Raw genomic sequence first — 25,959 nt, forward strand, 5'->3', positions numbered from 1 at the left:
AAAGGCACACACTGTGTAAAATTTCATATCAATTTCATTGGGATTAAGTTATATTTTATATTTTAGTGCTTGCCAAGGTGTTGAGGTCTGTTGTGTGTGTGTGTGTGCGTGGCAAGTGTTTTGCTGAGATTTCGTGCACGTGCAGCACTTTGGGTTTTATGTGCAGCGTTTGCAGAAAAATGGGGATTTGCCACAAGCCCAAAATATTGATAGAGCCTTTTAAGGCTTGTCATAGGGCCTAACTCTGACTACAGTATATATGTAAGAGATTGACAGGATAATTAAAGTTAACGAGCAGCAGATCTCTTGCAGAAAGTTAAGCAACAAAAAAATTAAACATGTAAGAAAATATAATAAATGCACGGAAGAAAAAAAGAAAATTTTCTAATGCAAAAACTCTCATTTATTAAAAAGAAAATTATAAAAAATATATTACAAAAGTAATGCAATGAGATTAACACAATTAATATAAAAAAAAACTTATAAAAATAAATATTCTTATGATAGCTTGAAGCTAATGAATTTTCAATTTCATAAATTTTCAATAAACATTTTATCGAAGTCCGCAAAATGCTTCCAAAAATTTCTTGTTAACAATTCTTTTTAAATCGTGATAATAATACGATAATCATATTATAAATAATAATATAAAACCAAAAGCACAAAAAGCTATGCAAGATTCCTACATTAAATCTATATAAATTTCTAATGATTTTATTTAAATAATTTATAATATTTCTTTACATATATATCTGAGAGTTGTAATAGCAAAGTGAGCAGAGTCTATTTGCCCTCACGCCAGCGCAGAGACCCTTACCGCTTTGCCTGACCATTTGCTTAATTCAATGACTTCTGTGACTTGGAACTACACACTTGTGAGTTGGTACTTGGCACACACACACACACACACACACACACACACACACACATACACAGTCAGACACAAGTACAATTTCCTGTTCGAGCCGAAAAATACAAATCATAAAAGTCATGGCCCCAACAGTTCATAAAAAATGCGGCCCAGCGCAGCGATTGCCATACAAACTGGCGCATTACATGGCGAGAATCTGAAAAAAAAAGAAATTCCATGACCGGCATATAATTCAAACACGTACCAATACAACAAAGACACTAGCGAGAGTGCGAGTGAGATAGAGACTGAGGAATGCCGGTGCGCATAGCTGGTGGGCGGTAATCAGGCCATTTCATATGAATAACTTATCAGGCAATGCCGCCTGAGTGTAAGCAATAAATTTCGTTTGTATTACGAATGCGAAGCTGCTTGCGAAAATTTTAAAGCCGCCAAACTATGGTGGCTCCAACTGTGATTGGGCTCCCAGACCCGCCCACAACAACAACAAAATGGAAATTTATTACAGCAAGCAAAATAAACAAAAAAAAAAAAACAAGGTGTTTATTACTTATTTAGGACGACACGCCTACCCAGAACCTGGCAGATGAAAGGGATTAGGAATTGGTCTGATAAGATAACGTCTGCACACCGCACTTCTACATACTTAAAACTAGATTTTTGTTTGTTTTTATATTCAAATTGCATTAAATGATTAAACGAGACTTGCTATTGATTATTTTAATTCTTGACATTTCAAAGTATTATAAATTACTCTAGTTTATATACATAATAATAAAATATTATATAAAGTAAATATAAAAATGGAAAAAAAAAAAACAAAATTAAAAAACATATTTTCTATGTCTGAATTTGAAAGCTAATTATTGGTTTCAAATTAATTCTAAATTTTTATTTATTTTTAATTTTTTATATTAATTGAAAGTAATTGAGAGGCATTTTAAATATGCCCCTAACTTCTCTGTTCACAACGTTAAATTTTAAAGTTAAAAAAAAAAAAAACTTCATAGGTGAAATTTTCATTTTAATATTTTCACCACTTCTAATGAAATGGAAAAAGAAGAAGAAAAATGGATTTCTTTTTCAACTAAAATTTTGACGTTTCTTTTTTTTCACTTCAATAAAATGTAGAATTGGAGAAACACATTTATATTTATTATTAATATTTTTTAAATACATATTAATATTATTATATATACATATATAAATATATATTTTTTTGTAGTAAATTCTTTTAAAATGTTTTACACAAATAGTTTAACTTTTTCAATTTAATTTTTTTTAATTTTAATTATTTTTAATTTTTAACTAAACGTAACAGAAATTATTAAATATTTAAACATTTAAATTAAAAAAAAAAAATATATATATATATATATATAGATTACTTTGGATATGGATTATCCTTGCTACGCTACATTAATGATACCTCAAAATCATTTGCTAACAGTTCATTCATATACATACAAACGCACTCAGTGTATTTTGCATGATGCCTTCGAAAGGGTATTAAGGCAATATGCTAGATTATTTGGCTGCTCAACTGCTAACAGCAGGCGACCGACAGCCACTTGCTGTGTGTGTGTGTGTGTGTGTGTGTGTGTGTGTGAATGAGTGGAGGTGAATACGTGCCTGGGGCTTATCGTCATCAAGTAGCAATTGGGGAGTGACGCCATAGTCTCGCCAGCCACTAAACATTTTAATTAGAAAATTTCACACAGCCAGTTGAGCCGACCGCAAATCCAATTATCAAGTAATTATGCATTTAATTTAGCGCATAGGAGCATAACGCCGGACCCATCTGGGCATCACTACATATAATCGACAAGCGGGCAGGATTCAGGACTCAGGATTCTTAGTGCCGACTGGCCAGCCAACCGAGTGAGCAACAAATCAACAACGCCGGCACATCCCATGCACTCGCATATGCATAAAATGCAAAAACTTTTCGTTGACTAACGATATACAGCCGAAAAGCTGAGAGAATTTCAATTTCAGGAGTTGCCAGTGTTGTCTGGCAGCCTCAAAAAACAACCAGGCAAACAGCACAAAAACAAAAAACAAAAAAAAAATAGTTTGCAAACAACACAAGCGTATCTTTCACACATGCCACGCCCATCTTAATACTTGTGCTGTCTGCGTGTGTCGCAATTAAAAGTTTGCCGACGCTTATTACAAATGTCGAGACCGCAATCAGCAGAGTATCAAAGAGGTCAAGTGCAGCAACGTCGGCATAGTGTTGCATAGTGCATGCAATTTATGACCAGCTTGACCAACACTAATAATTGGCATAGGTCGCGCTATAACTCAGAACTTCTGAGTTCGTAGCACTTTAAAGGATTACATACATATTGTTATTATTTGCTCAACAATGTTTTTTTTATACCCTGAACCCATTGAAAATGGGAAATCAGGGTATAATGGTTTTATTGAAATGTATGTAACAGGCAGAAGGAGGCGTGGCAGACCCCACAAAGTATATATATTCTTGATCAGGGCGACGAGCTGAGTTGATTTGGCCCTGTCCGTCTGTCTGTCCGTCTGTCCGTCCGTCCGTCCGTCCGTCTGTCCGTATGTATGAACGCGTCGATTTCAGAAGATATAAGAGCTAGAGACTTCAATTTTTTTTTAATGTCCGTAATTACAGCGCGTATATCAAGTTTATCATTAAAAATCGATAACTCATCCCAATCTTTTTTTATCGATAAAAACCTTATCGAAAACCAGTTATAAAATTATATCTTCTACACCTTTATTGCTAGAGTCTCCAAATTTTTAATGTATGCTTATATGCAATTTATACAATTTCGGTTTTTGTTAAAATTTACCCCCCACCTCTAAATTCACCCCCTCACCCACACTTTTGTAAAAAGCGTATTTCAAATACTAGAGACTTGTGCTTTGGCAATTACATGCATATCCATGCTATAATTATAATTTGAAAGTTTCATGAAGATCGTACGTCCACAAAAAGTTATTAAACAATTGAGTTCTCATAGTAAGCGCTCACTGCCGCCCATGCGTGTTTATGCTTGTGTGTGTATATGTATGTAATTGTTTGTGTATGTGTGTGTGTGTGTGTGTGTGTGTGTGTGTGTGCGTGTTTCTTGTGTAAGCTGAAAGACGCGAAAAATTATTGAAATAGCTATTACTCCAAGGGTTCAGGGGATCTCGTAGTCGAGTAGTCTCTAATTGTTTCAAAATATTTTTATATTTTCATAAATGAGTTTTCTATTTAATTTATATTTTTAAATACACCGGAATTTAAATTTTAACCATACTTTATGTGCGTTTTTAATAGTTTGATTATTCCAGCAGATTCTTAGAATCACATCAGCAGTGAGTTTCGTTTAGTTTTGGTAGATGGCGCTGCAGCAGTGAATCTATTTGAGTTTTGCTAGCGCCACTAGCAGGAGTGAGTTGGCCTAGTGTGTTAGCTGCACGATGCTCGATCGAGAAGTCGCGGTTCGAATCCCGATCGGTGCAACTGATATTAACTTTTTAATTGTTTCAAAATATTTTTATATTTTATTAAATGAGTTTGGTATTTTATTTATATTTTTAAATACATCGAAATTGAAATTTCAGCCATACTAAACGGGCATTTTTGTTTGTATCTAGTCGAGCACTCTCGACTAGAGTTTTCTTACTTGTTTTTTTTTTTTTGTTTTTTGCCATAAAAGACCTTTGCTCGCTGATAAAGTGCCAGATATTGGGTCACACATACATACATATAAAAAAAAAAACAAGTAAGAGTGTTCTAGTTCAGACTGCTCGACTAGGAGATACCCTGTAATGTGGGCACTATTATGAGAATTTACTCGTTGATAATTTCTTTTGCAGTAAGACTTCATGAAACTCATCATGAAACATTCTGAACGTGAGCATATGGTTAAAATGTGTGTTCCAAAGCACAAATCTCTAGTACTTGAACTACGTTTTATACAAATTGGGGGCGAAAGAACTGTGGTATCCAAAATCTGTAAATACCAAATTCTTGGTATTCATCAAAGGTATATTCACGAGTATGCATGCCAAATTTCAAGTCTCTAGCTTTTCTAAGACGGACAGGTCTATATCGACTCAGCTCGTCATTCTGATCAAGAATATATATACCTTATTTGGTCTGCGATGATTCCTTCTGCCTGTTACATACTTTTCACAAAACCATTATACCCTGATTTCCCATTTTCATTAGGTTCAGGGTATATTAAAAATAAAGAGTACGCCAACATTTATGTGGTAACCTGGTTTTTGGATAGGCTTCAGCGAATTGCATTTCTGTCTAAAAAAAAAATGCGATTAAATATATCAAGCAGTCTAAGTTGGTTACAATGCATTCCTAGACGGACTTAATGTAAGGGTTGCGTGAACAGTCACAGATTTCATTGGCTTTAATGTCAGACATGAAACTCTTCTTGTTAAAGCATTGAAATCGAGCTGCAAGCAATAGCAAGTGAAAATTTGACATCAAATTATATACCTTAACACCTTTAATTAGATACTGGCGAACCAATTAACACCCGCCCACTCAAGCACAGCCATTCATTAGACGCTAATGATGACATCAGACAGGAAAGCATCGACAGGTCTACATATATGTATAAATAAGAGAGCACCTTGAGCTGTATCCACAGTTGTGCTGCTAAAGAGTGAACTAAATATGAGACAGGAACTTCAGACAATGTCCACACCGGACATGCCCATTTTTGGCGTTACGTTGCGTTTAATGAAATTCTGGTCATATCTATTCGTTCACAATTGGCGACGCTATTTGGCCCTAACGCCCTTTGCCCTCATCAATGTGACCCAATACGTGGATATCTACCTAAGTTCCGAGCGCCTCGACTTTATCATACGTAATGTCTATCTGACTGTGCTCTTTACCAACACAATTGTGCGTGGCGTCCTGCTCTGTGTGCAACGTGGCCGATACGAACGTTTCCTAGAACTCTTGAAAGTCTACTATCTTCAGCTGCTGGTGAGCATCACAACATATTCTATAAATATATGAAAGTTGATAGTGGCAGAGTGATGTATATACATAAATACATATGTATGTATATGTATTTATTGCATGACCGCATTTCTCCCCTGCGAATTCTTCATACTCTTTCACAGTTCATAAGTCATCTCAATTCGCATCCATTTTGTAAGCTGGATAGTTTACACCAGTCATAACACGCATACATACGTATACATTTACTCACATTGGTTAACATAATATTATATATATGTTGATTTCCGTGAAATTCAATTTAAATCATTTCCTTGAGCCTTTGAAAGGTCAGGTTTGAAGGGTTTAACTGGGTTTTAGTTGGTGTTTCTCAATTTATATTGAAATGGTCAAGCGAAATACGACAATCGATGAAATCGATGCAGTCGCTAATCTAACTAATGCACAATAAAAAGATAAGGGGGATTTACCGAAAGAGTAAAAGCTAAAAAAAAGTCCCCAAAATATTTATAATTGTTGGTCATATCCGTTAAAATTAGTCATTATATTTTAAAGTGCATTATGCAGTATGCACTATGCATGAAATACAAATGTATATATGTATACCCTTTGTCGGCTGTTACCAAGAAAAGTAAATAAAAGTAAAACACAAAAATGCTCACAAAGTATATATAATTGTCGTTGTAAGGGTTATAAAAAAACTTGAGTAAGTCTGTTTTTACATAGACTTTTGATTAGTATAATTGTGTAATTGTGTGTGATAATATGTGTATTGAAAAAAAATGAATAAAAATTATTTTTCTTATGTTTCCTGTCGTTGGCATCTGAATATATATTGAGCAATCAAGATAATTAAAAAAAAAAAAAAAAACGATTTATATGTATATATATATATATATATATATATATATATATATATATATATATATATATATACATATAAATCGTTTTTTTTTATATATATATATATATATATATATATATATATATATATATACATATAAATCGTTTTTTTTTTTATATATATATATATATATAAAATCGTTTTTTTTTTTAATTATCTTGATTGCTCAATTCGCCATTCATACGAACTATTTCATTCTGTTGCTTTTCGATGACCTGCAACAAATGTCCATTTCCAGGCAGCTCCTTCCAATTTATGGCTGATCCCTGCACGTAAATCGTGAGTTTCGATTGTTTGTTGTTATTGGTCAGCCAGTCAAGTGCTTCAGAGACAAACTCCTCGGTTAGCAGTTGACACTCTCGCATATTCAAGATCACCAAGTTGGGCAAACCCTTTATAAGTTCCATTACCTGTGCATTCGTTATGGAAGACATTTGAATATGAAGCGACTTCAGCTTCTGCAGTTTGAGCAAGTGTTCAAGCGGCACTTCTTTACACCACACACAGAAGTTTTCCAGGCTGAGCTGGAGAGTGTCACAAATCCTCTCCACATGCTCAGTCGTTAGATATGCGCCCTTTATGGAGAGACTTTCAATCGTTTCTCCTGGCTTGTTTCCAAGAGCTTCCAAAAATTCATCTTTCAAAGAACTGTGAATCCAAATATATAAATGCTTCAGTGTTTTCAATCGCAGGACTTTCTCGTATGGCAGGCCTCTTATAAGGGGCACACCATATTCAAAACTTATCAAATTTATGAATTTGTCGTCAACAGGCTCCACATAGTCCTGAAAGTGCTGCCTCTTCTTTTGGACAATATCCATTTCGGAATATATGTTCTTCATCGAATCAACACAAATCGGAAATACTGATCGTAATTTATTGTCACGTGGCATTGAAAAAAATTCTACGATCGCGGCAATGGGAACAAGGTTTTTGACATTGACATTGAACTGGCCGAGTTTACGTGTATCGACGAAACGAAAAGACGTCTGCACAATATTAGGATATTAATTAGTTGTTCGTGATAAATAGAGTTTTCACAGTTTTACCTTGAGTAAAAAAAAAAAACAAGTCCAAGTTTCGGTTATTTCAATTACGTGAAATATATCCATTGTTTCTCAACCGATCGCTCCAACGAACCAAATAAGACTGCTGTTAGCGTCCAGAAGTCTATTTTGATAATGGCTATCAATTCGTAGAGAGCGACTCTCGACTCAATTCGTTCTGAGCGACTCTCTTTGTATTCTTTAGAATCTCTTTCAGTCAGACACATTGCAATGGCAAATTCGTGTGACGCTCTCAAATGAGTGTCGCGTAAAAACGAATAATATTTTCGCTCACACAAAGACTCTCAAACACAGTTTGACCAGTGTTGCCAAATCAGCTTTTTTCCCGTCAAATCTGGCTTTTTTGAAAATCCAATTGCGGGAAAAATTCCAAAACTCGGATCGATTTTCTATGAATGAGCCAATCGATAATAATGATATATATTTTATTCAATAACTTATAACTTATTGTGAGCAATAATATCGAACTTCATGATTCTATGTAAATAACAAGTAAGAAGGCTCTAGTCGAGACTGCTCGACTAGGAGATACCCTGAACCCTCTAAGCTGATACTCTAATCATTCTGCATTTTTATGCACACATACATACACATGCATCTACACACACGCATAAGCCTGCGCTCTGCTAACAGCGCAGTAAGCAGCGACTGCGCTTGGGCTGCGCTGCTGTGTGGGCAATATTATGAGAATTTATTTGTTGAATAATTTCTTTTGTAGACATACGATCTTAATGAACAAGTCTCTAGTACTTGAAATGCGTTTTTTACAAATTAGGGAAGAAGGGGGCGTGGTATTCAAAATCTGTAAATTACAAAATCTTTGTATCAATTAACTTTATATACAACGCAAATTTGAAGACTCCAGGTCCAAAAATGTTCAAATTAGACTAAAAAAACAAAATCAATTTTTCGATTATTCTCGATAAACGACGACTTATCGAAAAAATAAAGCAAACTCGTACTGCGTATGATACACACGAGTATGCAAGCCAAATTTCAGCTCTCTAGCTCTTATAACTTCTGAGATCGACGCACTCATACGGACGGACGGACGGACGGACGGACGGACGAACAGACGGACATGGCTATATCGACTCAGCTCGTCACGCTGATCAAGAATATATATAATTTGTGGGGTCTGCCACGCCTCCTTCTGCCCGTTACATACTTTTTCATAAAACCATTATACCCTGATTTCCCATTTTCAATGGGTTCAGGGTATAAAAAGTAAAAATTCTCTAACAGAGCTTACAAAGCAATTAAAAAGAATGCGTGCAACTCATTTGATAGCTGTAGTACAAAAATTTATGTGTTAACTAAATATGTTTTAATTAATAGGTTGCTGGCAAATTTTCGAATAGTGAAAAATGTTGATTCGTTTTCTTGCATATGTATATTTTTGCCAGTAATAATATAAATAGTATCATTCCAATACTAGAGTTATTCTATTCAAAGAAGATTAAAAGTATTGAACACCAATATAAGAATATTCTCCCAGTTCAGTGGGGAAATTCTTAAGACTCTACATAGTTTAGGGTGAGAGGTGTGCTTCTAAGTATTCGGGAGGAAATAAAAAATGTAGGAACTTGACAACTTTAGCAATGGTAAAGTAAAAATGGTAAGTGGTAAAAAGTATTAGTCACGGCAATAGTGCAAAAACATAACTGCGCAATAAAATGAATATTGATATGCTTACTCAATTTTAAGCGTCAGGTTAAACCTATATAGTGTAAAACATTACAGATACGGCTTGCCTCGGTTGAAGAAATGCTGCCATGACTAGTTAGTTAGTATATTTAACTTTATATCTAGTTACTACTTTATTTATATCTAGTTACTAAAAGTATATAAGTATATAAATAAGTATATAAATATCAATCAAATCAAAGCAAAAATCATCAGATTTTTGGTCAGATTTTTTTAGTCAATGTAAAATCTGAAATTTATATATATACATTATTTCGCTTAATTTAGGATTCCTTCTTTGCAGAATTCTTCAGATGCGCATATTTCCGAATTGATAGCGAAGACGACGCAACTCTCCAACTTGATCGGTCGCATTAATTTACTAATGGGCATTTGCACTTGCATTGGCTTTGTAACATATCCGATATTTGGGTCCGAGCGCGGTTAGATTTTCAGCAGCAAAACAAACAATCTCAATGAGAATTGAGTGTTTGTGTGTGTGTGTGTGTGTGTGTTTGTGTAATTGTATATTTGTATTTGTATTTGCCATTACAGTGTTGCCCTATGGCATGTATATTCCGGGTATCGATAAATATACCAGCCCTGCCTATGAGGTATTCTTTGTGGTGCAGGTCATAATGGCGCCGATGGGCTGCTGCATGTACATACCGTATACGAATCTGATTGTTACCTTCACACTGTTTGCCATTCTCATGTGCCAGGTGCTACAGCATAAGCTGCGCACCTTGCGGCAATTGCCAGGCATTCGAGTGCGTGACGAAATTATATGGTGCATACGATATCAGCTCAAGCTGGCTGGGTAAGCTATTGTATTTCACCTTCATGCAACCATTAAGCCACTCACTCATTCACTCAATTATAGCCTGGTCGATGCCATGAATGCATTGACCACCCATTTGCATCTGCTGGAGTTTCTATGCTTTGGCGCAATGCTTTGTGTGTTGCTCTTCTCGTTAATCATTGTAAGTTGGCAATTTATAATTTAAATTCTAATTATAATTTTATCTAAATATATGTATATTCAATTCAATTTAATTTCATCACTATAAAAACTATTCTCAATAGGCACCAACAATAGCTCAGTTTATAATCGTGATTTTCTATATGATCATGATATTTTCCAACACTGTTGTGCTCTACTACGTGGCCAATGAGCTTTATTTTCAGGTAGATGCCCATTGTCAAATTTTTAATTGTTTTAATAATAACTTAATACTCTTCGAATTATTTACAGAGTTTCTATATATCCATTGCCGCCTATGAGATCAATTGGATGGATCTGGATATAGAGACACAGAAAGTAGTAAAGTTTCTCATCATGCGTTCTCAAAAGCCACTCGCAGTAAGCATAAATTTTCCTAAATTCATATTTATACTTATATATGTGTATATACATGTATATATTATATATTTGATACATCCCCAGGTACTTGTTGGCGGCGTTTATCCAATGAATCTAAAGATGCTGCAGTCGCTGCTGAACGTCATCTATTCGTTTTTTACGCTGCTGCGACGCGTCTATGGCTGAGCTGCTTTTAAGTTCTTTGTACACCGGACAATTGCCATAGATTGATTGCATTTTCGCTTCTTCTTCTTCTACCTCTAGCTCTATTTTTTTTTTGGCCAATAAACGTTTGCCTCAATTCGATTGCATGTCTAAAGCGGTTGCAAAAGCAAGTGAAATAAACTATAATAAAAATGCGTCTGCGTCTGGCTCTGCTCCATTGTGTAGCCCCTGCCCAAGTGCCCAGAGCAGCTGGATACTGAGCTCTGTGTCCGACTCGCCTGTGCTATGTCAGTGTGCGTGTGTGTGTTGGCTCTATTGGCTATGCCCGGCACGTGCCACTTAGATAACTTCTATTTAAGCAAATATAAATCTAAAGTGTGTTAAATTAGATTAAAATGTTCTCGTAAACTAAATGCTGCAGTCAGACAATGTATTCGACTCGTTGTCTTATATTGTGTTTTTCGTATCGCTTACAAATTTTACACAATGTCTTGCAGGTCTCCTTCTTCTGCTTGCCACTCAGTTAATTAATGTTGAAAATTGGCAAGTGAGCTGTTTACATATGTATGTGTGCTAAGGGAATACATAGACTTGTTGAATAGCCCCAAGCGGAGACCACAGCAAATTTAATTGCCAAACTGTTTTTCAATACTCTGAATCCTTATTGAAAATGGAAATGGGCAGGACAGGATATAATGGACGTGGAAGACCTGCATTCATTAGCTGCAATAGGAAGAGCTTCTTACTTGCATGTTTTTAACTTGTTTATTTTTTTCGTTCATTTTCGTTTCCTTTATTGATCTATTTATTTATTTATTTTTTCTCTTATATATTTAATTACTTTATTGTATTTTTTTTAGATATTTTAATTAGCTCGTATTTTTATATAATTTAATAATTATTTATTTTGTATTTATTTTTGTTACCTATAAGTCTGGCCACATTTTATAAGTGTAAGTGAAATTATTGATTCAACAATAAAATAATTGATAATATAAAAACGTTTAGGCGAAAAACCCGGAAAAGCAAAATGGGATATTAAGCGAGAACGAGAGAAAAGAGTTTGGAAACCATTAAAATTTATAATTTGGAGAAAAAACAAAAGCGAAAAATATTATCCCTATCTAAAAAAAAAAAATAAAATAAAATAAAAGAGGAACAAGTTTAACCCCTAAGTAAACATAATTGGGAATACGGGTATGTTCTAGTCGAATAGATGATTCATACTTGCTATACTCTGGAGAAACGCAGTTCCAGCTTCAACAGTTTTCCACAGGTTTTTGATGCAGTATTTTATTTAAGAAAATGTGTTGGACTTCACTTCGCTAGCACTAAATATTTCTACAGCTAATTGAAAAGCCACTTGAGTGTTTTTTTGCCAATTCATTATTAGCCAAAGGCCAATTAAAATAAAGCTAGGATCAATAAGTGTCTGAATGTAATTCAGTATAATTTGTGCAATATTTACTTTTCAGGTTTGTTCAAAGAGCACAAGCTCTTTAAATTCCTGTTCGACTTTTGGCCCAATTTAAAGAATCTGTGCGTTAACACTTCAATTTTCCTAATCAACATTAAGTTTCACTTTTGTCGTGGCTCCGCAGCCACATGCTCATTCAACGAGTCGTCAAATTGACTTTAATTTAAGAATTTTTTATATGCCATTCACACACACACACACACACACACAGGCAGAGAAAGACCTACAAAAGGAATTGCTGCCTATGTGCGGCACTTGCTGCACGCGGTATTTCCCTGTCTGCTGCTTAATGGCATTCCATTGCTCTCCACGATGCTGTCTGTTCGACCCACTCTCCTCTCTCTCCCTACCTCACTCACACTACAATGCACTATGGGTCAAAAGCCCGATTTTTTGGAAAAAAGTCTTATTTTCAAGTTGAAAAAATTTACAAAATTTTAATGCCAATCTATTAGAAATACTCTATATATAAATGTTACATACTCAGAATCTTAACAGAGGCGCGATCTGCTAACAAAACTGCTGTTAAACAGAGCTGTTATGCATGACACGCACATCATCAGTTTTGTAAAAACTTTATATGAATTTCAATCGCCAATTGAAATAAAAATAATGACAATTAGATCAAAATTTGTGGTGGAAAATATAGAATCGGGCTTGTTCTTTGTTTTTACGTGTTTGTATTGTCCAAAATCTTTATGTGATGTGAAGTTTTGAGTAAGTCAAAAAGCTGCTTTTGACATCAGTAAAAAAAAAAAATTTTGTCTTTGATAAGAGAAAACTTGTGCTTGTAGCATTTTGTAGCGATGAATTTACGCCCATCTTATAAAGTATTCAATTCCGAGCTAAGATCTATAAGTTCAACGTGCACTTTTGCGCACTTTTTGCGCAATTTCATTTTTCAGCAACTAACCTCGTCGCAGGTGAGGAAGAGGAAATAAGCCTGTTCGAAAGGCAGGACACTTCAAATTTTGAGGTTTATGGCATGCTAGCTTCAGATAATGAAGAATACGATGATTAGCAATAAAAGAGATATATTTTAATGTTATTTGTTCTTAAGATCATAAAATATAACCTTTTACTCCTTGAAAAAAATTTTTCTCAACTTCTACATATAAAAACTATATGATGTAGTTAACCGATTTTGATCATTTTTTTACAGATTCTTTAAAACATGAAAACACATCTAATATGTAAATTTGGTGTAAATAACTTAAAAAGCACAAAAGTTATGACAGCTAATAATATGAAAGAGGGGCGATACCACGCCCATTTTTTCATCACAAATGCGTGTTGCAAACAAAAGTCAAATGCAAAAAAACAAATTGAATTATCTTTACTGATTTAAAAGTTATTAATTAATTCCAAAAAATCGGGCGTTTGACCCATAGTGCAATGACTCGTCGTTTTTACTGCATACTTTTAAGGGCTGCCGGAGCGGGAACGGAAGCAGCAGCAGCAGCACAAAACGCTGATGCGACAATTATAGTTATTGTCTGCCTAACCAACCGGGGAGATTTCCTACTCCTGTTCGTGGCGCCGTACGTGAGACAGCAGAAAACACCTTACAGCTGGTGGGGGAGGGCGAACTCTGTGGCAAGTGGGCGTGACAGCCGTTGCAGTCAGCTTCAATTTTAGAAGCAGCTTGTTTCATTGCTAATGTTAACATGTATTGTTGTTGCTGTCGTATTGTACCCTGTCTAAGAACAGATAAGCAACGGGTGGCTTAGCTAGCAACTATAAATTTGTCGATACTTTGTTGAAGTAAATAAAAACATAAATCTAAATTATATATATATCAAAATATATATGTATAAAAATTCGGAATGAAGAACTACATTATTTGTTAAAAAAAAAAAAAAAAAAAAAAACGAATATTTAAATTAATAAATAATATAATAATATAATATGCTAATATTAATTCATTAAATTATTTGACACTATTATACGTGTATATAATAACTAATAAAGATGCTAATATTAATTTATTAAATTATTTGACACGTATAATAATATACACATATAATAATATTAATATATATATATTATGTAAATACATATAAATAATACATTAAATATACTACTTATTTATATATTAAAAATTTTATTTTTATTATTAATACATTATAAAATAAAATTTATATAATTTAAATATAACAAATGAAGAAAAAAGCCTTAAAATTGTTCATTGTCATGGACCTTCAAACCCATTTTAGTGCTTTTGAGAATTGCTTAGAGAGGCGATAAGCTAAAAAGAATATTTGATGCATGATTTCACTACATGTACAGGGTATTTTCATAGTTGAAGGCATTGGCATATATGTGTTAGCCTGTCAAATGTCTTTGACGCCAAATTGACACATCTTGTGTAGTCAGAGTCGTGGATCTGCTCGGCACTGCTTAAATAGTGTGCTAAAATGTGGTACGTGTGCCCAGCTCTATCAGCAGCGTTGACGTCTTTCTTATCTGAGCATTGGCTTAACAGCCTGCCTGCTGCCTGCTGCCGTTGCCTGCTGCCATCTTTAATTTCAGTTGCAGGTCCTTGAGCGAGAAAGTTTGTGTAGAAATTTATCACAGGCGCAAATCAATTTTCAACACCTTGCCGCAGGCGGTGTTGTGCGTGTGAACAGATTAGCCAAGTAGCTAGCTAAAAAAAAAAAAAAAGGAAGAATGAAACGAATGAAAATCAAAGCCAACTTTTGCTGCCAGATGCCTGATGCTGGCGAATGAGGTATATTTGACGCTGTGGCAAAGATAACCCTTGCTGCAGTCACTTGCCTACAACTTTTAGGCCGGCAGCATTAGCTTTCATTGGCTGTGCGGCCACGCCCCGTATTTTATGCCTATTTTATGCGCATCAGGACAAAATTGCGTACGTGTTGTAATTTTTAAAACATTTCTCTTGTACTATTTCTTGGGCGCTGTTGACATTTGATGTTCGCACGAACGGACTCGACTTAATCTGGCGCCAAAAAAAAAAAAATAAATAAAGCAGAAGAAGCGGAAGAAGAAGAAAAACTTGTCAAATTTAGGTCAAGCGGTCAAGTGTTCTATGTTGTTGCTGGCCTCTTACGAGGGTTTTATGTTGTTTGCCTGCAGTGGCCCGCAGTTTTGTTTTATGACCATAACGGGGCGGTTAAGGCATGTGCGGAGAGGGTAGGGGGCTTGTTACTCTATGTAGTATGTCTTTTGGGGGTTGTAGCAGCTGTGTTTGTCTAAGAGCTAAAGGATTCGTGTGTCAATATTTGAAAACTTTGCTCAAGATGAATTTACTTAACATTTCACAAGTATTGCTTGCAGATATACATGTGAGGAGGTTTTCTTTTTTATTTATAAATATTTTTTATTTGTATTTACTTATTATTTTAAAGGCAAAATTTAATGCTACACTGCGCTCTGTATGTCCCATTTCTTATTGCTTTTAGTGTATTAAGTTTCCAGTTAAAGTTCTTCCATTCTAAATATAAATACACACCTCGAACCATTCACAAATCTTGTAATTTGTAGCCTAATTCACGCCAAATTGCGTGGCATTTACAAGTGGGCCATACGAAACGCCCTCAAAACCTGACAACTATATCCGTTATTCGCAAGCCAAAAGAAAAGCAAATAAAATATGCGGCAAAAGTTTAAAAAGAAATCGTGGCCCTATGTAGGCTGGTTCTTCTTGTGGGCGTGCTAAGACCGCCCCAGACATAAATTATTATCACACCAGCCGCTGACATTGACCCAAAAAATATATATATACAAGAAATAAAAAAGGTTTGTCTCACAAATTTGTCGGCCGTGGAAAATTGTTCGAAAGGAAAATGTGAAAAAGAATTTATGCATCGATTTCCATCGAAATTTCTGTGCCTTGGCCCAGAGAACAGAAAGCATAAATTATTTAAGGAATTGTAATTGCAATTCCAATTGCAATTGCCATTGCAATTTGCCAGGAATTTGTATTGCATAAATAAACGGCCATCAGAGGTAAATTTAATTAACTTACGGCCAAACAAACAGCACGTGACGTATACGTAATGTGTGTGTGTGTTTGCCAGACTGAAGTCGCCTGATTAAATTAGCTAACGCATCGGCTAATAAATCGATATATCTTTGCCTTAATTGCCACTGCCAATCAAAATGGTTGCCAAAATTTTACGTTAAAATGCACTTAAATTGCAAGGAGCAGGACGAAAACATTTCATTCTGGCAAATTTTGCAATTTGTGGCCGATTGGCAGACAGGCAGGCAGGCTGGCAGGCTGGTCTGGTCTCGCTCCGGTCACGGCAACAAAATTGTTGCCCAAATCTGATTAAGGCTGCACAGTTTGGCTAAGCGATTTATGAATACCAATGACTGCGTGCCTGAGTGCAAGGATTACGTATGTCTCCCGTTTGTCTGTCCGTTCTGTCCGTTTGTGTGTTGTGCATAAGCTGCTTGCCCGCAGGCCAAACTGCGTTGCCTAATGCAGGCTGAGCTACGACAATGGCAAAAGGCAGACAAAACATTCAGCAGGTGAATAGAGCCGAATAAAGAGCTGTGATAAGGCCAACGTTGAGGCCCCGTTTATCTCAAATACTTCACACCAGCAACACACAACTCAACTATTGTTATAGCTGCTAAGTGCTGAGAGTTTAGCTACAATTTGCAAAAGTCTAGCTCTTGTCGGGATTACAAAAGCTTAGTTTGTTATTATAAATATAAAAAAATAATAATAATGAAGAACATGTAACTTTTTAGTTAAGCAACACAACTCTTTGCATATTATATTTAATAGTTTAGCAAAATATAGTATAGCAAATATAAAATATAAAATAAAAATATGCATAGAAAATCGGATTGTGTAACTAGATTAAATTAAAACGTAGCAGAATTCTTATAAATATTTTATACTATCAAAAAAATAAAAATAAAAAAAAAATAAATAAAATAAAATAAAATAATAGTAAATAAATAAATAAAATGAATAATGTATATTTCAAATGTAAAAATTAAATAGATCTTAGATTTCAGGAGAATGTTGTGCTCGAGGGAATATACATATAAGGCGGATTTAGCTCAACCGATAGAGTCTGTAGTTTAGTTCCAAGACCTTAGAAGGACTACTACTACAGCAATATATCTTAAATAAGAGTATACCCAACATTTCCAGTTTTAATAGGCTCATTATACGAAAATTTCAATTTGAATCGCATACTAAGTATTTGATTTTATTGTGAACATATATATTTGTATGCCAGAGCATCTTTTCATTTGCATTTTCCACGCCCAAGACCCACGAAAGAAATTTACAATGTCTCTACTTCGGCTACTTGTCGCCTGTTGTATTATTTGAATTTGATTATCATGCGGTTCTACTTCATTTTGCTTGCTTTTTTTCGCTGCTTTCATCCGCTGGATTGTACATCCAATTCAACATCTATTTATTATGCATTTCTTTCCATCACTTGTCCGACCAAATGTTTCCCTTGTTGTCTGCTGCTCGTCTGGCGGCTTTGACACTTATTCGCCGCAAAGTTTTTTGTTTTATTTATTTATTTATTTTTTGCCGGCAAAGTAAAGTAAAGAGTATTTGTATCGACGCTGTCGCTTTGCATTTGATGGGGGAATGTCGTGGCACAGTCAAGTCTAGCTATTCAGTGTATGTGTGAGTGTGTTTGTGTTTGTGCTTAGTCTCTGTGGAGTAGAGATTATCACCGTCATGTTGTAGCTGCTACCAATCTGTTCTCTTTGGCTTTTTAACATTTCAGTTCCAATTTAAATTTTATATTGTTACCGTTTGCTTCTGGAGCTACTCTTTAGGCTGATGTATAATGATTTCAATTTAATTTACATTTATTCTTTAATATGCTAAAAATCATGACTGAAAATAATTAAATAATTTGATACAGATAATATGTCGAAGTTTTAGCAAAATCTATTTCTTTTTTTAATTTTTTTTTTTTTTTTTTTTTTTTTTTTTTTTTTTTGTTCTATCGAGAAATATACTTTAGTTTTACTATTATGCAGAGAAGCGGATCGAGTGTCACCCGGTAAGTGCGACGCTAGAGAGAGAGAGAGAGTCGTAGTGACTCAAATATGCGTCGATTACTCTTCGATCTAAACAAAGATGGCAGCGGCGTCGCCCTAAGAGAGTGTGACGCGAGAGAGAGACAGAAAGAGAGAGAGTCACTACGACTCAAATATGCGTCGATTACTCTTCGATCTAAACAAAGATGGCAGCGGCGTCGCCCTAAAAGAGTGTGACGCGAGAGAGAGAGACAGAGAGAGAGAGTCACTTCGACCGAATAATGTGAGCCGATTGCTATGCGATCAAAACAAAGATGGCGCGCAACTGGATGGGCGGAGCGAGAGAAGAAGAACAAGCGATGACGCAAAGTTGCGCCCGATTGCGTAATGACTCAAACCAACTAACTAACAAAAGATAACAAAATGGGGTCCGAGTTGCCCATTTTTTTTATTTTATATAAAAAGCCTGTAAAACACAATTTCCTGAAGCTTTGTTAACACTGCTAATTTAACACACACAATGTTAATTAACAGAACTGCTGTGAAAGAGACCAACCACTTGAAATAAATATTCAAAATTAATTTAAATTATATAAAATTATTAGACATAACTAAATTTACACCAAAAAATTCGATAAACCAAACTTAAGTTACATTTTCACTTAATGATTGTCAAGCTTAGAAAAATACAATTTTCAATGCGCATTAAACACTGTTAATTAACAGCGCTGCTGTTAATGAAGTCAATCACTTGATGTTAACTTTGCTCTATGCTAAATTTATGAATTGTTTGCTCTAAACTTTTGAAATTATGCAAAGTATTTGTTGTGGCTGTCAGTTGTCATTGTTGCTGTTGTTGTTGCTGTTTCGGTTATAGTTGTTATTGTCTGGCTGCCACTGTTACATGTCAAGTGTCAGTTTTTCTTCATTTTCTCTTTGTTTCTTTGGTGTGTATCCAAGTTGATGTCACAGCTGCAAGAAACTATTTTGCATTATTCGCACTCGCTGCAGCCCGAAAAGCTTTGCCAGCGCTGCTTATGATAATTTTTGGTAGTACATACAAATATTTAAATATGTATATTAGTATATGGTAGAGTATATATAGTTAAGCACAACAGCTTGATTTACATGGCCAGAGAGAGAGGGAGAGAGAGAGATCAAAGGCTGGCAGTCAGCGAAGCGTTATGAACTTTTGCCAGCTGGCCAAAAAAAGATTGAAAACTTTTCACAGCCACGCAGTATGAGCCATAGTCAACTTGGCTAAGCTGTAATGGGTTAAACAATGAGAGAATGAGAAATGCATAAACTGAAAGAATGTACTAAATTTTAAAGCGACTGATTCTAAAGCATTTAAAAAATGTATTTCTAAATTCTAGACTATGCTCTATTAAAAATATATCTAAATTGTCCTAAACTCTACTATATTTTATTTACAAGAATTTGACCTAAAAGAACCTTTTTTAGACAAGAACAAGAGAGAATCGAATGTCTTGGTCAATTTAAAAGATGTCCAGCAGTTCCGTGTGTCAGAAAGTTTTGCTTTTATCTTTGGTCTGAATTGTTTCGTATATATGGCACATTAAAGACAACTTCTTCTGTTGACAACATTGGAATTTCAATTTGATACAGGAAACTTTTCAATAAGCAAGCGAAACATTTTCGCTAAATTCAATAAGTGCAAACTTTTCAACAGAAAAGCCGCTGATTAGCCGTTGGCTCCCTTAGGGCACTACCGAGCCGCGCCGGGCCGGGCCGGGCGTCTAGCACACAAGTGACATGAATAATGCCCAAGTGTGGGCCGCATTCACAGTCAGAGTCAGAGTCAGAGTCGCACACACAGCTCCATTGTAATCACATTTGGGCAAAATGGCAGCTCAATAGACGCACAAGTTTACAATTCAATTAGATTTAATTTCAGGGCAAGACAACTTCCGTTGCTGCAAACTTTCGAATTGCTTAACGCCAGCATAATTAACTGGCAGGTTGCTGCGAGCTCTACTTTGAGCTTTAAAAAATAAAAATGAAAAAGTTTCCACTTATTTTCCGCACTTCTTTTCTATAATTTTGTGGCGTCAAATGTCAAGTGAGTGAGCCCGACATTAAATGTGCAAAAATTGCAAAACTTTTCTCATATAAAACGCATATTAAATCATTTTTATGGCAGCCAGCGCTGAACTTCAACGCAAATTTGCCGGCACATACATTTTCTTAGCTATTTTCATCGCTCGCTCACAAGAAGAAAGAGAGTATATTCATTGCTATTGAAGTTGACGACTTGAGTCAGCTTTACATACGAACATCTTATAAGATCGGCATATGCCTTTTAGAGATGCGGTATTTCAAGAAATTCAATATACTGTTAATATACAAGCTACAATCGAGTTTTTTTTTTCAGATCAGTTGAATTTTTGATTGTCTTTTAAATTAAATAAAATTATAGGAATGCGAAAATTATTATCTTTCAATCAGTTTTCTAACTTTTTAACAGAGTACTAATATTTTGAAACATCTAATATATATAAATATTTATAAATCCCTTTAAATATGTCAATACATTGCATTACTCGTAGTCGAGTATTGTGCAGTCGCTTAGGCCCAACCATTTATGCTTTTCTGAGTATTTTAGTTTCTTTAACGACTCGCATAAAAATGCATACTTCCACCTGTTTACACACATTTTTGCTTTCCTTTTATTATATATATTCTTCATTATTACAGCGCCTTGTTTTATGCGCCATTCGTGTAAGCCTCAGCTAGGCGTTAAACGTTCGAGTTCCTACTGTTGTGGTTTTATGCTTTTTATACGCAGCGTATGAGTGATATTTTTGTACATTGTCTCTTTTATAGTTAATATAGAGCAGACAGAACATTTGCAGCTTTTCATGGTCGCATTTGCAGTTAAATTGTTTGTTTAAAATATTTTTACATGACTTTTGATTTTTGTTTTTGTGGCCCATAAATGCAAAAACTGTATTTATATTTTATCTGGGAGAAATTTTCTCTGAGTAAATATTATATTTTAGCTTATATGATAAGGAAAACGCAGTATTCTTCAGACTGAGGGACTGGAACACATGTAATAGTATATAAATAGAAATTCTATTCAACAGACTCTTGAACCAACTGCATTGCTGCCTTGATTAAATACCCAACTTCATATCATATCTTCTGCAACAACCAGTTCTCATTCTCAAAGGACTTTCTTGGTTTTACTTTCTCTTAGTTATTACAAACTTTTGTTAATTTAACAGTTGCTTTTTTTTCGCTTAGCGTTTTGTGCAATTCATTTCCCAAATGTCTTCAACGCAGTCAAGCTAACCAATACGCCCCTCATTCACCCACATTTTTATGCTCATTAAACGCGTCTTTGAAGCGATGTCGACAGCAACAACACGAGAAACTCATCAAATAAATCAAATTTTGCTTGTTAACCCCATCATTGAGATTCTTTACAGCTCCTTTTTTTTCGTTCCCTTCTGGTGGCCAAAAAGTTTTGCGCGTCTGGCCTAAAGGGTTTTTCGGCGAGTGGCTCAGCAAAAGTTGCGCCAAAAATGGCGCTAAAATGTGTAATCAGAGAAACGACAACAAACGGCCCAGCGAGGGACTTCAACTTGTCAGCGTCTGCCGACGAATTGTTGATGAAAATTATTTTTTGGAATGAGCGAAAAAATTGTGAAAAGAAGGCAACATTGAGTTGGTATACCCTACGAATGGCAAATACCTAAAATTTAGTTAAAGGAAAGTAAGAAAAAAAAAATTAAATATTTATAATAAAACATAAATTAACTATTTGAATTTTACTATTAAATTAATACCAATTCAAGTCGATTTAAACATTCTATACAACTATTAAGTTATATTTAATATACTATATACATATACATACATAGATTTTTGAGTAAATTCTGAAAAAATAGATGTATTTTAATATTTTTTATATTAACCATTTAACCAATTAACTTAATTTCAACTACAGGGTATTTGCTAGCCGACCCACACAACTTGAAAGTGGTGAGGGACTGTTGTAAATGATTGGTAAAAATCACACGCCCGCAGCGTTGCCAAACTAATTAACGCCAAATGCGACGCCGCTCCTTGAAACATGCTTGATGAAAGATAGAGGGAGAGACAGAGAGAGATAGAGAGAGAGAGAGAGAGAGAGAGAGAGAGAGAGAGAGAGAGAGACAGAGAGAGAGAGACAGAGAGAGACAGAATGAAGGAACGATACTGAAGCAATGTCGGCGAGGTTTTTTTTTTCATGTAAAAATAATTTCAAAAGAAGTTTTACTTACTGCAAATATATATTTTTAACTGGGTAACTGTATATAAAATGTATATCAAATAATACCAGCTCGTTATTTTTTTTATTGCTTGGCCAAAACGAAACGAAATTTATTTCATTTGACATTTTGTCAGTCTTTAGCGTCTAGACAGGCGCCACTTAGGCACGTGCCTGCAGTGCCACGCCTCTCTTGAATTGTTATGCACTTCAGTTTAAACTCCAACTGCATTTCACAGAGCTCCTAAAAGATATTTATGTTCCGTCGGATATTTATGCGCACTTAAAAGTATGCAATGAAATATTAGAATTTATTTAACAGTGCAGTGTTAGTACAACTGAAGGAATGGAATCGCAGCCACGATTGAGTCATAGTAGGTTATGCAAAGCGAACAGCTGATTTGACAGCGTGACGTCATTATTTCAGAAAATGTTGGGCGCGCGTTTGAATTTATATGAAAATCAAGCAACTTTGATACGCAGCATTGTTAGCTTCTGTCTAAGTTTTAAGAGCTGATTCAGGCAGATTATGTGTTTACTTAGGTTTCAATACTCATAATCATACAAGTTTACGACTTGGCAATTAATACACAAATATTATATAATTTGGACGACTTAGTCGATCTCCGCTGAAATGCTTTCCAAGCTTCAGCCGGAATAACATAGCAAAATCGGATAATGAGACGTCACAAGAGAGCAGTTAGTTAACATTAATCGCAGCTGAATACTTAAAATAGTCTTAAATATGAGATTTTTTTTTAAATTTTTCGAATAGTTTTATCACTCAAACCTGAGTCAAAAGAAAAAACTTAAGTTTTATTATTTTATTATTCAGTTGAATGGCACCAATATTTATATTTAATTATATATGATAAATAATTTTTTTCTAATTTATATAAAAACAAATTTTTTTAAAATTCTCTTAAGCATTTGATAAAGATTTCATCAGTCGATAATGAATCTTTGCATTATAAATATCACATTTTCAGCTATTTATGCTTCGATTAGAAAAACTTGTTGCACAATTTTTCAGGTTAAACATTTGTTAATTGCATAACGCAATTATATAATTTTTTATTAACTACGAGGGAATAAACTATCATTTGCCAAGCTATAAGCTTTCGCTTTTAACACATTTAAAAATATTTAAGAAAAAGCATATCAAGACGATTTCGATAATTGAATTTGATCCGCCCCGGGATAAGAATACAAAAATACAAGAATACAATATAATAGTATTTGCAACATCGCGTTTAAGCACTTCACTATAAATTTCACTCCGTTCCGTTTGAAAGTTTCACACAGTCTACAATTGGCTCTGCCACACATCTGAAGAAAACAAAAATTCCCTGAACTCAAGTCTACCGATTACTCTGGAAATGTGTAATTCAAGAAATTTATTTGAATTGATAAGAATTGCAATCGAAACAAGTTAAAAAACTCGAGACTGCTCGACTAGGAGATACCCTGAACCCTCTAAGCTGATATTCTACTCATTCTGCACTTCTTTTCTGCACACATGCATACGCATGCACGTATAATCACTCTGCTGACTGCGCAATAAGCAGCGACTGCGTCTGGGCTGCTGTGCTCATTTGTGAGGGACTATCTCCTCCTTCTGCCAGTTACATTCTAAAGCACACGTCTTTAGTACTTGAAATACGTCTTTTACAAAGGTGTGGGTGAGAGGGTGGATATAGGGGTGGGGGGTAAATTACAACAAAAATCGAAATTATATAAAATACATATAAGTCTACATTTAAAATTGGCAAGCTCTAGCTCTAAAGGTGTAGGAGATATAGTTAAATATAATTAAATATAACTTTCGATAAGGTTTTTGATCAATAATCAAATATCGGGAGCAGCTATCGATATATAAAGAAAAACTCGATATGCGCGTGATATACACGGACGTAAGAAAAAAATTTCAAGTCTCTAGCTCTGAAATTTTTCTGAGATCGACGCGTTCATAAATACGGACGGACGGACGGACAGACAGCGAATCGACTCAGCTCGTCGCCCTGATCAAGAATATATATACTTTGTGGGGTCTGCCACGCCTCCTTCTGCTTGTTACATACTTTTAACAAAACCATTATACCCTGATTTCCCATTGAAAATGGGTTAAGGGTATAAAAACAGGAAAAGGATACAATAAAATAATTTGTTCTGTTATCTCAGTATGACTTATACTGTTTATACCTATACTGCAGTGCTTATCATGTTATTAACTATTAGCTGGGGGACCAGTAGATATTTTATTTGATCGATAGTTCCATCGACCAATTTAACAGCTATACTGTTTATTGACAAATTTTCGTAAGCTATTTATATCTAATAAACAAAGAAAACGACTGAAAATAAAAAATAAACTTTTTAGTACAACCAAAATATTAAATTAGTTAGTAAAACCTAATTGACATAAGTTGAAAAAAATTAAGTAAATAATTTTTAAAATATTTTATGATGTTTATGATTCTGTAAGAAAATCTTTCGATATACCTTATATTACCATAATCATCGATTCACTCTTAAATGAAATGAATATTAATCGAGATTATCAAAGGTTTTGATACTCACTACAAGCTTTGCAAAAAGCTTTTCGTAAAGCTTTAAGAATTCACTGTAGAGTTGTACTGCATATGATTGTAGCAAAAGAGAGAGGCGAATCGATTGATCATTCTCTAATTCTTTCATTTCTCAAGTAAGCGGAATTAATTGAACTATAGAAATATCATTGATATACAAAATTATATAAGAAGGAAATTAACAATTTTTCATTAATATTATTGTTCGATGTCGTTTTGCGATCACCGTCCGGTTATGTCCATTTATTATCTACTGCACTTCCATGAAATGGCATGACTCAGCCTCACTGGAATTTTTCTTGCGGTTCGATGGGATAAAAAAGATACGAATTTCAACTCTTTTTGACAATATTATCGATGCAGACGATAGCATAAAACCCGTATAGACAGTCGGGCGTCAATTTGATGAGCCAGACAAAAACTGAGCGACGCGAACAACATCAAAACGATTTGAATGAAGTGAAGCGAGAGAGGGAATCCAACACGCACACAAACGAAACCGCTTTATGTGCCCAAGTGGTTGGACTCAGCTAACGAATTCTAATAAGATTATTGAGTTAGGGTTGCAGCTACCTGTGTGTTGTCCCATTGAGACAGGTAACAAAAGC

The 25,959-nt window shown here is 34.8% G+C and overlaps 2 protein-coding genes across 2 annotated transcripts; one reads left to right on the forward strand and one right to left on the reverse strand.

Annotated features, from left to right (window-relative positions):
• The first annotated feature begins 5,507 nt into the window (after nucleotides 1–5,507).
• Nucleotides 5,508–11,426, forward strand: Or30a (Odorant receptor 30a). The gene is made up of 7 exons (XM_018001252.2): nucleotides 5,508–5,852; nucleotides 9,790–9,928; nucleotides 10,041–10,305; nucleotides 10,369–10,468; nucleotides 10,572–10,673; nucleotides 10,741–10,848; nucleotides 10,933–11,426. The coding sequence occupies exons 1-7, from the start codon at nucleotides 5,535–5,537 to the stop codon at nucleotides 11,032–11,034; spliced, it is 1,134 nt and encodes a 377-aa protein (XP_017856741.1). The 5' UTR covers nucleotides 5,508–5,534; the 3' UTR covers nucleotides 11,035–11,426.
• Nucleotides 6,841–9,602, reverse strand: LOC149269893 (uncharacterized). Its single transcript, XM_089464037.1, has 2 exons — nucleotides 7,782–9,602; nucleotides 6,841–7,721 (listed from the first exon to the last, which is right to left on the reverse strand). The coding sequence occupies exons 1-2, from the start codon at nucleotides 7,842–7,844 to the stop codon at nucleotides 6,882–6,884; spliced, it is 903 nt and encodes a 300-aa protein (XP_089320163.1). The 5' UTR covers nucleotides 7,845–9,602; the 3' UTR covers nucleotides 6,841–6,881.
• Nucleotides 11,427–25,959: the final 14,533 nt, after the last annotated feature.

The sequence above is a fragment of the Drosophila arizonae genome, chromosome 3 (assembly GCF_054131065.1).
Source record: "Drosophila arizonae isolate 15081-1271.41 chromosome 3, UAZ_ARI_1.0, whole genome shotgun sequence".
Taxonomy (NCBI): Eukaryota; Metazoa; Arthropoda; class Insecta; order Diptera; family Drosophilidae; genus Drosophila; species Drosophila arizonae.

Bases quoted from the DNA above. Each gene is read 5' to 3' on its own strand.
- Or30a (XM_018001252.2), top strand. From the start codon at position 5,535: ATGAGACAGGAACTTCAGACAATGTCCACACCGGACATGCCCATTTTT. The intron at 5,853-9,789 runs GTGAGCATCACA...CCTTCTTTGCAG, and splicing joins TCTACTATCTTCAGCTGCTG to AATTCTTCAGATGCGCATAT. The intron at 9,929-10,040 runs GTTAGATTTTCA...TTGCCATTACAG, and splicing joins GATATTTGGGTCCGAGCGCG to TGTTGCCCTATGGCATGTAT.
- LOC149269893 (XM_089464037.1), bottom strand. From the start codon at position 7,844: ATGGATATATTTCACGTAATTGAAATAACCGAAACTTGGACTTGTTTT. The intron at 7,722-7,781 runs GTAAAACTGTGA...AATATTGTGCAG, and splicing joins GTTTTTTTTTTTTACTCAAG to ACGTCTTTTCGTTTCGTCGA.